The sequence below is a fragment of the Salvelinus namaycush genome, chromosome 8 (genome assembly GCF_016432855.1).
Source record: "Salvelinus namaycush isolate Seneca chromosome 8, SaNama_1.0, whole genome shotgun sequence".
NCBI lineage: Eukaryota > Metazoa > Chordata > Actinopteri > Salmoniformes > Salmonidae > Salvelinus > Salvelinus namaycush.
This window is the reverse complement of record NC_052314.1, coordinates 59,805,717-59,817,401: the sequence shown is the minus strand read 5'-3', so window position 1 is coordinate 59,817,401 and position 11,685 is coordinate 59,805,717. Positions and strand designations below refer to the sequence as shown.

General features: G+C 41.5%; 1 protein-coding gene across 1 annotated transcript; it reads right to left on the bottom strand.

Annotated features, from left to right (window-relative positions):
- Positions 1–660: 660 nt before the first annotated feature.
- Positions 661–5,205, bottom strand: LOC120052953 (zinc finger protein 329-like). The gene is made up of 4 exons (XM_039000195.1): positions 5,068–5,205; positions 4,734–4,958; positions 4,055–4,179; positions 661–2,742 (listed from the first exon to the last, which is right to left on the bottom strand). The coding sequence occupies exons 1-4, from the start codon at positions 5,105–5,107 to the stop codon at positions 1,552–1,554; spliced, it is 1,581 nt and encodes a 526-aa protein (XP_038856123.1). The 5' UTR covers positions 5,108–5,205; the 3' UTR covers positions 661–1,551.
- Between the last annotated feature and the right edge of the window lie 6,480 nt (positions 5,206–11,685).

Here is an 11,685-nt window from a genome sequence, read left to right as displayed (position 1 = left end):
CAATATCCATCTTGCGTTATTAAGCTATGTAAAACGACAATTGTTGATGTATATGGCTGCTGCATTTCAGATACATTTTTGTACATTTGAATTTTGCAGTAATAGGGCCTAGCGTTTGAGCGAGTGAGAATATGATTTTTTATAGCAAGCGCTGATCCCAATGGCTTGACTGCCCCTGTATGGAGAGAAAGAGAACTGATCATTTTCAGGGATTCACCAGGCTCATTTGAATTTCCTGGTGCAGCAGGAAAATTCTCTGCGACAGAAGAGTGATCAAGTTAAGATCAATAACTTTCTTGATCCTATATCTTGCCATTATTGTACTTAAGAATCACTGCTACAAGTAGCAATCTGACAACATATTTACTAATTTCTTTTAAATCGGGGGTATCTGGTCTCTTGTACAGAGATATCTGATAATTTCCTGTTATTTTATCTCGTTTGTACCAGCTCTCAAAGCAATCAGGTCAATAGAATTTATTTCAGTAATTTTGATCACAAACACATTGCTACATTTACAGAAAAACGTTTTGATATCTACTGGTCGGATGTTGTAAATGAAACTGCTGCTCAAAAGCCCAATAACATTTTCCATGGCATTTCCGTTCAATGATTAGTATCGCAAAACTTTATTTGTAATTAAATGATGTTGACAACTGGTTTAAATCATGCATTTTATTGCCCAAAAAATTTATAATACATTTCCTTTACTACCCCATGTTAAAACTACCAAATTCCTAGGTGTTCTCATTGACAAAAAAAATTAACTGGGCAAATCCCATTTAATTTGTCTGCAATAAAATTGCGAGAAGTATTGGTGTCATCAGACGAATTCAACATCTCATCCCAAGTAAAATAATATTAAATCTGTAATACACCTTAATGCATCCTTATGTTGCAATATAGTCTAGGCCCCTCAAACTCAACTCTGGAAGTCGAAGCCAGTTCTGCTGCATTTTTCTCTCCATTGTTCCCCTCTACTCATGGACTGATTTAGACCTGGGACAACAGGTGGGTACAATTAATTATCAGGTAGAACAGAAAACCAGCAGGTTCTGGACCTCGTAGGGTAAGAGTTGCATAGCCCTGGTCTAGGCCAATACGTACAAAAGTAACCTTAACATATTCATTCTCCAAAAATGTTTTGTGATGCTGGCAACTCATTCAGACAGTCGTGCCAGTTCCTCTCCACTTTTCCATCGCCTTTTAGTTCTTAATATTTATGACATCAACCAACTTAGAATCTGTTTGCATTTCAATTCAAAACATATGTACTCCCTGTTTCTTTTCATTTTTTTTAACAGTCTTCCGGAACACCTCAAGCACTTATTTTACATTTTTAGGCTTATATATGCCTTATATATCATACAATATCATATCTGGATGCAATATTCTACCCACAAATATTCAACATTGAAATCTGTTACTATCGTTATTCTAAATGCATCTGTGGATCTTTTCTGCTGATAACACTGAAAATGAATCTGTGTCTTCAATGCTGGGTTTGATCTAAACGTCAGACACTATAGAGTGGAATGGGTACTTCCTATGTTACATAGTGGAATGGTTTTTCTGCTGGTGTATCCTGAGGTTGCTCCTCTCTGAGAACCTCTTCCTGCAGTGCGTACATGCAAATGGCCTCTCTCCCGTGTGGACCTTCAGGTGCATCTTCAGCTGGTCCTGGCGGGAGAACCTCTTCTCACAATGGGGGCAGCTGTAGGGTTTCTCCCCTGTGTGGACCCTCTGGTGCCTCTTTAGGTGACAAGCCTGGGAAAAGCACATATGACACTGGGTACAGCTGTAGGGTTTCTCCCCTGTGTGGACCCTCTGGTGGATCTCCACTTTCTGTGGGCAGCTGAAGCCTTTGTTACAGAACATGCAGAGGAACCGTTTCTCTTTACTATTGCCGGATGTTGCTCCCCCTCCACGAGCCATGGCCCTTTGGTCATTTGAGTTCAACACTTGATCGAAAACGACGCAGCCGTGTGAATCGGAAGGTGCCATCGATGTGGACACTGGGACACGATCCCTGAATGCGTGTAAAGGGGAGTGGGTGACAACATTTATATTTGTGTCCAAGCTTTCTCTGTAATCTAAGAAATCTCTACCCTGTGAGTGTCTGTCTCCTAAGTGACTATCTGCATTCCATGTGGGAGGAGCGTCGCCCTCCACTTTCACCTCGTCTACCACTATAACCTCCCGTTTCTTATCTAGGCACCCTTCAGAGTATACACTACTACTGTACTGGTTCCAGTCCTCTCTAAACAGATGAGTCTGTGTCTCTAAACCCAAGGATATGTTGCCAGGGTCCATCTCTGTAGCGTAAGAACAAGGCAGGTCATCAACACCAGTGTCTAACGCGTCACCATCTCCACAGGAATGAACCGTCCTCTGGCTCTGGTGAAATACCGGTAAGTACTCTGAGCTGGAAGCAGGAGGACAGCCCAGTGGCCCCAGCTCCAGTCTCTCTGAGTCTGATCTGTGGTCAGATCCTGTGGGTAAGAGCCTGTGTGTTACAGTTAAAGTCTCGGTGTCTGTCTCTGACTTGAGGACGGTGTTCGGCGTTCCACTGACCTCCGTGATGCTGTGTTGGGTCCTGGGCTGAGGCGAGGCGGCGGGGTCCTCCCTGGATACAGGGGGTGCTCCAGTCAATCCAGTCAGGATGTCTCTGCTGAGTCTTGTGTCCTCTCCTTCAGTTCTCTCCTGCTTGACCCCAGGACCTGCAACCCCTGTATCTGCAGACTGACAGAAGAAGAGAGGAGGTTATTACTGGTACATGAGTGGAATTGGATAACAATGTCGTAGGAAAGTCTCACAAGCTCCCCTATGGCAGAGAAATAAGGATGTACAGTACCAGTCAAAAGTTTGGACACACCTACTCAAGGTTTTTCTTTATTTTTTTCAAGTGCAGTCGCAAAAACCATCAAGTGCTATGATGAAACTGGCTCTCATGAGGACCGCCACAGGATAGGAAGACCGCGTATTTCTGCTGCAGAGGATAAGTTCATTAGAGTTACCAGCATCAGAAATTGCAGCCCAAATAAATGCTTCACAGAGTTCAAGTAACAGACACATCTCAACATTAACTGTTCAGAGGAGACTGTATGAATCAGGCCTTCATGGTCGAATTGCTGCAAAGAAACCACTACTAAAGGACGCCAATAAGAAGAAGAGACTTGCTTGGGCCAAGAAACATGAGCAATGGACATTAGACTGGTGGAAATCTGTCCTTTGGTCTGATGAGTTCAAATGTGAGATTTTTGGTACCAACCGCCGTATCTTTGTGAGACACAGAGTAGGTGAACGGATGATCTCCGCATGTGTGGTTCCCGTGAAACATGGAGGAGGTGTGATGGTTTGGGGGTACTTTGCTGGTGACACTGTCTGTGATTTATTTAGAATTCAAGGCACACTTAACCAGCATGGCTACCACAGCATTCTGCAGCGATACGCCATCCCACCTGGTTTTTGCTTAGTGGGATTATCATTTGTTTTTCAACAGGACAATGACCCAACACACCTCCAGGCTGTTGAATGGCTATTTGAACAAGAAGGAGGGTGATGGAGTGCTGCATCAGATGACCTGGCCTCCACAATCACACAACCTCAACCCAATTGAGAGGGTTTGGGATGAGTTGGACTGCAGAGTGAAGGAAAAGCATCCAACAAGTGCTCAGCATATGTGGGAACTCCTTCAAGAAAAGCATTCCAGGTGAAGCTGGTTGAGAGAATGCCAAGCGTGTGCAAATCTGTCATCAAGGCAAAGGGTGGCTACTTTGAAGAATCTCAAATATAAAATATATTTTGATTTGTTTAACACTTTTTTGGTTACCACATGAGTACATATGTGTTATTTAATAGTTTGATGTGTTCACTATTATTCTACAATGTATAAAATAGTAAAAATAAAGAAAAACCCTTGAATGAGTAGGTGTGTCCAAACTTTTGACTGGTACTGTACATGTAAACAAGTAAATAGCTGAGGGGAGCCTTTCTGAAATGAATTGGCCACATTTGATGTACTGTAATTTTGATGTAACACTATTACACTAACCTCTATCACGATAACGTGCTGGGTTGAGGTTCCACTCCCCTCTTCAACATTGATTGGTTGGTCATCTCTCCATGTATTGTGTCCTGCTGGCTTCACAAAGCTCCTGTAGCCTCCAGTGAGATTTCCTTCAATGGAGATTTAATTGGGGCGGAAAAAAGGTGGTTAGATTAGCTACTGTCAAAGCTCAATTGTATATTGTACCCAATTGACAATGTCTAGAATTGGGAAGGATGTAAGGTAACACCTTAACTTATTGATATACTATTTATAGATCAATTGATTGTTTCATGCATCATATTGTTTTCATTGAGTAAATAACAGGAAATGCAGTAAATCAAGAATCTGGTTTGAATATGATGTCTTTGCACAAGATAAGTAATCAGAGAAATTATTGCATACTATTCAAAAACTGACCATGACGGAATTCTGGGTAACACATCTTAACACATGTGCAGAGGGGAACGGGGCGAAAGGCACTAGCTATATATGAACGGTGACAGGCTGCACAGCCTCGGCCTTCCGGGAAATAGTGTCTTTGTGCAAGATATCTAAGTAAGCAATCAGGGGAATTATTGCATTCTATCCAAAAACTGACCAAGACACAATTCTGGGTAATATACATCTGAACACATGCGCAGACGGGAACAGGGCGACAGCCCCAGCCTTGTGCAAAATGTACCTCTGGCCATTCCTCTGTATCGGTCGAGGATCTTGACACTACTGGGACGACTGGCGAGGACGCGCTCCCGTGTCACCTTCTGTTCCAATAGCTGTAGTTTCCTCCGTAATGTCCTGTTTTCTTTCTGGCTTTGAGTTATTTCCAAACGAAACACTGCATAGTCGTCGTCTACGAGTTTACAGATGTCTGCCACGGCTGTATTCGCTAGCACCTCCATAATGGAGGCTATTTGAGAGTGAAAAACCATACAGTTAGCCATTGTTAGCAGCTAGCTAGCGTTACCTAGATACAATCTATCAACCAAATCCTGTCTGCAATGCGAATTAAACACTACCTTGGGTAAGTATGTGATGCTGGGTAATTAAATTAGTCATATTTTGAGTACCAAGGTGTTCATAAACGTCTACATAACAACAATAAAAACGCTAATGTGGAAATTGTTCTTGATCACTGTTCACTTCCGTTTTCTTCTTCGTGTGATTTTACGTCAGACTAACCACTTTCGTCACAATTTCTAATACCAGAGAAAGAGGAAGAGACATGCCCAACTCGGCAGAAAATCTGTCACCCCCAGCAGGTGGCGTTTTTTTCGTCGTTTCGCCAACCAAACAAGGAGTTTTTGTTAGGTCAATGAGAGTGTCGAATTTGGTCAACAAATTGTTTTATGGTTATGTGGGTTTATTTGATCGAATAATAGTTTCGTAATGCTTAAGTTGTTACGAGTGTACTGATTGATATAAGATGTCCCGGAAACTCTGAGGAAAAAACACTGTATATCAAATCAAATTTTATTGGTTACATACACATGGTTAGCGGATGTTATTGCGGGAGTCGCGAAATGCTGGTGCTTCTAGTTCCGACAGTGCAGCAATATCTAACAAGTAATATCTAACAATTCCACAACAAATACCTAATATACACAAATCTAAGTAAAGGAAATGTATTTTTTATTTATTTTATTTTACCTTTATTTAACTAGGCAAGTCAGTTAAGAACAAATTCTTATTTTCAATGATGGCCTAGGAACAATGGGTTAACTGCCTTGTTCAGGGGCAGAACTACAGATTTTTACCTTGTCAGCTCGGTGATTCGATCTTGCAACCTTTCGGTTACTAGTCCAACGCTCTAACCACTGGAATAAGAATATATAAATGTATAGATTAGCAATGTCAGAGCGGCGTAGGATGCAAGTAGTAGTATAGTATAGTAGATAGTATAGAATACAGTATATACATATGAGAGGAGTAATGCAAGATATGTAAACATTATTAAAGTGACTATTGTTCCATTTATTAAAGTGGCCAATGATTTAAAGTCTGTATGTAGGCAGCAGCCTCTCTGTGCTAGTGATGGCTGTTTTTCAGTCTCTCGGTCCCAGCTTTGATGCACCTGTTCTGACCTCGCCTTCTGGATGGTAGTGGGGTGAACAGGCAGTGGCTCGGGTGGTTGTTGTCCTCGATGATCTTTTTGGCCTTCCTGTGACATCGGGTGCTGTTGGTGTCCTGGAGGGCATGTAGTTTGCCCCCGGTTATGCGTTGTGCAGACTGCACCACCCTCTGGAGAGCCCTGCGGTTGTGGACGGCGTTGCGCCTCCTTCACCACACTGTATGTGTGGGTGGACCCTTTCAGTTTGTCTGTGATGTGTACGCCGAGGAACTTTCCACCTTCTCCACTGCTGACCCATTGATGTGGATAGGGGGGTGCTCCCTCTACTGTTTCCTGAAGTCCACGATCATCTCCTTTGTTTTGTTGACGTTGAGTGAGAGGTTATTTTCCTGACACCACACTCCGAGAGCCTTCGCCTCCTCCCTGTAGGCTGTCTCGTCGTTGTTGGTAATCAAGCCTACTACTGTTGTGTTGTCTGCAAACTTGATGATTGAGTTGGAGGCGTGCATGGCCACGCAGTCATGGGTGAACAGGGAGTACAGGAGGGTGGCTGAGCATGCACCCTTGTGGGGCCCCAGTGTTGAGGATCAGCAAAGTGGAGATGTAAAGGACCTTGTGAAGATGCTGGTGGAAACAGGTACAAAAGTATCTATATCCACAGTAAAACGAGTCCTATACCAACATAACCTGAAAGGCCGCTCAGCAAGGAAGAACCCACTGCTCCAAAACCGCCATAAAAAAGCCAGACTACGGTTTGCAACTGCACATGGGGACAAAGATCGTACTTTTTGGAGAAATTGTCCACTGGTCTGATGAAACAGAAATATAACTGTTTGGCCATAATGACCATTGTTATGTTTGGAGGAAAAAGGGGGAGGCTTGCAAGCCAAAGAACACCATCCCAACGTGAAGTACGGGGTGGCAACATCATGTTGTGGGGGTGTTTTGCTGCAAAAGGGACTGGTGCACTTCACAAAATAGATGGCATCATGAGGATAGAAAATGATGTGGACATATTGAAGCAACATCTCAAGACATCAGCCAGGAAGTTAAAGCTTGGTCTTCCAAATGGACAATGACCCCAAGCATACTTCCAAAGTTGTGGCAAAATGGCTTAAAACTTCTTGCCACTATAGGGGGTGCTGTTTCGCATTAGCATAATTTGCTCTACAGATTAAACTGCCTAGTACTCAATTCTTGCTCGTACAATATGCATATTATTGTTATTATTGGATAGAAAACACTCTCTAGTTTCTATAGCCGTTTGAATTATGTCTCTGAGTGGAACAGAACTCATTCTACAGCACTTTTCCTGATATGGAGTGAGATTTCAGAAATCTTGGCCACTGGTCCCAGGTCAGTTTTAAAGTCCCTGTGAATCCTATGAGGATACAAACACTGCCCACGCCTTCCTCTAGATGTCAGTAAGAGGTGACAATTTGAATGGAGTCGATTGCGCAATCAGGGCCTGTATAAAAGAGCACAAGGCGGAAGTGGCTTTCTTTTCCTGCTGCGCCTGACGCACGAAGGACGTCGGACTGGCTCTCTTTCCAAGCTTTGGTTTAGCCACTTATATATCGCCGGTCATGTTTTTACTCGTTATAGGTGTTAACATCATAAGGTAGTTAATTTAAACCGTTTTATAGCAATTTATATCCGTTTAGTGCGATTTTGAGGCATTTCTTTGTGATGCACTTTGAAGCGCCGGGCACGTTTCCAGTACCGGTCGAACGTTAGTGGGCATTTCGACGGACAAGAGGACATCTTTCGACCAAAAGAAGATTAGACCCAAGAAAGGATACATTGCCCAAGATTCTGATGGAAGATCACCTCATAGTAAGAAATATTTAAGATGATAAATCGTTGTTCTGTCGAAAAAATTTAAACGCATATTCCGCCATTTTTTTTGGTATAGCTTCGCTTGGCGAACCCTGTATTGCACAGTAAGGATAATTTTAGAAATGTAATTCAGCGATTGCATTAAGAACTAATTTGTCTTTCGATTGCTGTCCACCCTATATTTTTTAGTAAAGTTTACGATTAGTTATTCATTACGCCAGATCACTGTCCAAAATGGCGCCCGACATTTTCAGGCTAGTTTTGCTAGTATTGTCATTGTATAACCACGTTTTTTTGTGGCTAAATATGCACATTTTCGAACAAACTCTATATGTATGTTGTAATATGATGTTACAGGAGTGTCATCGGAAGAATTCTGAGAAGGTTAGTGAAAAAATTAATATATTTTGGCGATGATTACGTTATCGCTCTCTTTGGCTTGAATCAATGCTCGGGTAACGTTTGCACATGTGGTATGCTAATATAACGATTTATTGTGTTTTCGCTGTAAAACACTTAGAACATCTGAAATATTGTCTGAATTCACAAGATCTGTGTCTTTCCATTGCTGTGAGCTGTGTATTTTTAAGAAATGTTTTATGATTAGTAATTAGGTAATACACGTTGCTCTCTGTATTTATTCTAGTCGAGTTGTGATGGTGGGTGCAATTGTAAACTATGATTTCTACCTGAAATATGCACATTTTTCTAACAAAACCTATCCTATACAATAAATATGTTATCAGACTGTCATCTGATGAGGTTTTTTCTTGGTTAGTGGCTATCAATATCTTTATTTGGCCGAATTGGTGATAGCACCTGATGGAGTAAGAAACTGATGGAGTTAGAAAAGTGGTGTCTTTTGCTAACGTGGTTAGCTAATAGATTTACATATTTTGTCTTCCCTGTAAAACATTTTAAAAATCTGAAATGGTGGCTTTATTCACAAGATCTGTATCTTTCATTTGGTGTCTTGGACTTGTGATTTAATGATATTTAGATGCTACTATTTAATTGTGACGCTATGCTAGCGATGCTAATCAGTGTGGGGGGGGTGGGGGGTGATCCCGGATACGGGGTTGAGGTTCGTGAAAGGTTAAGGACAACAAAGTCAAGGTATTGGAGTGGCCATCACAAAGCCCATACCGCAATCCTATAGAACATGTGTGGGCAGAACTGAAAAAGCGTGTGCGAGAAAGGAGGCCTACAAACCTGAGTCAGTTACACCAGCTCTGTCAGGCGAAATGGGCCAAAATTCACCCAACTTATTGTGGGAAGTTTGTGGAAAGCTACCCGAAATGTTTGACCTAAGTTAAACAATTTAAAGGCAATGCTATCAAATAGTAATTGAGTGGTATGTAAACTTCTGACCCACTGGAAATGTGAAGAAAGAAATTAAAGCTGAAATAAATCATTCTCTCTACTATTATTCTGACATTTCACATTCTTAAAATAAAGTGGCGATCCTAACTGACCTAAGACAGGGAATTTTTACTAGGATTAAAAGTCAGGAATTGTGAAAAACTGAGTTTAAGTTATATAAATGTTATATAAATGTCCTTATTTTTGATAGAAAAGCACATTTTTTGTCCATTTAAAGTAACATCAAATTGATCAGAAATATAGTGTAGACATTTAATGTTGTAAATGACTATTGTAGCTGGAAATGGCAGATTTCTTATGGAATATCTACATAGGCATACAGAGGCCCATTATCAGCAACCATCACTCCTGTGTTTAAATTGCACGTTGTGTTAGCTAATCCAAGTTGATCATTTTAAAAGGTTAATTGATCATTTGAAAACCATTTTGCAATTATGTTAGCACAGCTGAAAACTGTTGTTCTGATTAAAGAAGCAATAAAACTGGCCTTCTTTAGACTAGTTGAGTATCAGGAGCATCAGCATTTGTGGGTTCGATTACAGGCTCAAAATGGCCAGAAAAAAATAACTTTCTTCTGAAACTCATCAGTCTATTCTTGTTCTGAGTAATGAAAGCTATTCCATGTGAGAAAAAGCCAAGAAACTGAAGATCTCGTACAACACTGTGTACTACTCCCTTCACAGAACAGCGCAAACTGGCGCTAACCAAAATATAAAGAGGAGTGGGAGGCCCCGGTGCACAACTGAGCAAGAGGACAAGTACATTAGAGAGTCTAGTTTGAGAAACAGACACCTCACAAGTCCTCAACTGACAGCTTCATTAAATAGTACCCGCAAAACACCAGTCTCAATGTTAACAGTGAAGAGGCGACTCCAGGACGCTGGCCTTCGAGGCAGAGTTCCTCTGTCCAGTGTCTGTGTTTTTTTGCGCAGCTTAATCTTTAATTTTTATTGGGCAGTCTGAGATATGGCTTTTTCTTTGCAACTCTGCCTAGAAGGCAGAGGAGGTGTGATGGTGTTGGGATGCTTTGCTGGTGACACTGTCTGTGATTTATTTATAATTCAATGCACATTTAACCAGCATGGCTACCACAGCATTCTGCATCGATATGCCATCCCATATGGTTTGCGCTTAGTGCGATTATCATTTGTTTTTCAACAGGACAATGACCCAACACACCTCCAGGCTGTGTAAGGGCTATTTGACCAAGAAGGAGAGTGATGGAGTGCTACATCAGATGACCTGGCTTCCACAATCACCCAACCTCAACCCAATTGAGATGGTTTGGGATGAGTTGGACTGCAGAGTGAAGGTAAAGCAGCCAACAAGTGCTCAGCATATGTGGGAATTTTTGACTGGTACTGTACATATATATTTGACACATTTAACCCCAAATTTTGGGGGGCACAAAACTACCTCCATACTTCCATTTGTTTGTATGGGTTACCATCAGACGGGTCCCGGAAAACACCATTGTGTTTGTGAGTCTCCCCTTTCCATAGAGCGGTCATAATATTTTTAGGCCAAACCGTTCAGATGCTACAGACGTTTGTGAGAAGACCGATTTTCGGGATGTCTCATGGTCTAACAAACACCTTTGTAGCTCGACCACCTTCCACCACAGATATCCTTAGCTTAAACTGACAGATTTTGATTTTGACTTTTTTATTATGTTACTTAGATTGACACACGGGTGCGATTTTAACACCTAACCATAACCCCTAATCCTAACCCCTAGAGCTAACGTTAGCCACAACAAGTTGGAATTCGTAAGATATCATACGTTTTGCAAATTCGTAACATATTGTACAAATTGCAATTCGGAACATATTGTATGAATTGCAATTCATAACATATCATACGAATTGTAATTCATAACATATCATACTAAATGGAGTGTCTCGGATTTACATACAGAATAATATGAAATGCTCTAAGACCAAGTTGCAATCTCAGCCATTTATCTTTTCCAGTGACGAAGACATGGCATTATCATGGTATGGTGGGGTATGCAAAATGGGTCAACTTTGAGCACGTTTATCTCTTGAATGTTTTGGCATTCAGGTTTAAAAAATTTACTTTCGGAGCAATTCTACGCATCCTCTGGTGGATCTCCTCCTGTTGGGGGAAACTGAAGGCTTTCCCACAGAACGAACATGAGAAGCTCTTCTCTTTGCCACTGGATCTACTGATAACTTTTCTACTACTGTCATTTGTCAATGGGCTTGTGTAGCCATTTATGGTTGAAGCACTGACATTGTCTGAGGTCTGGTATAACATAAGGAGACTGAGGAGGACGAAGGCCAGGGAGAGTCTGTGTTGTCACAGGGTAGATAGATCCTAT

What these genes read in the sequence shown, in the direction of transcription:
- LOC120052953 (XM_039000195.1), bottom strand. Translation starts at nt 5,107, where the DNA reads ATGACTAATTTAATTACCCAGCATCACATACTTACCCAAG. An exon ending in GCATCACATACTTACCCAAG is followed by an intron (nt 4,959 to 5,067) that starts GTAGTGTTTAAT and finishes ACTCTCAAATAG; the next exon opens with CCTCCATTATGGAGGTGCTA. An exon ending in ATACAGAGGAATGGCCAGAG is followed by an intron (nt 4,180 to 4,733) that starts GTACATTTTGCA and finishes TCTCCATTGAAG; the next exon opens with GAAATCTCACTGGAGGCTAC.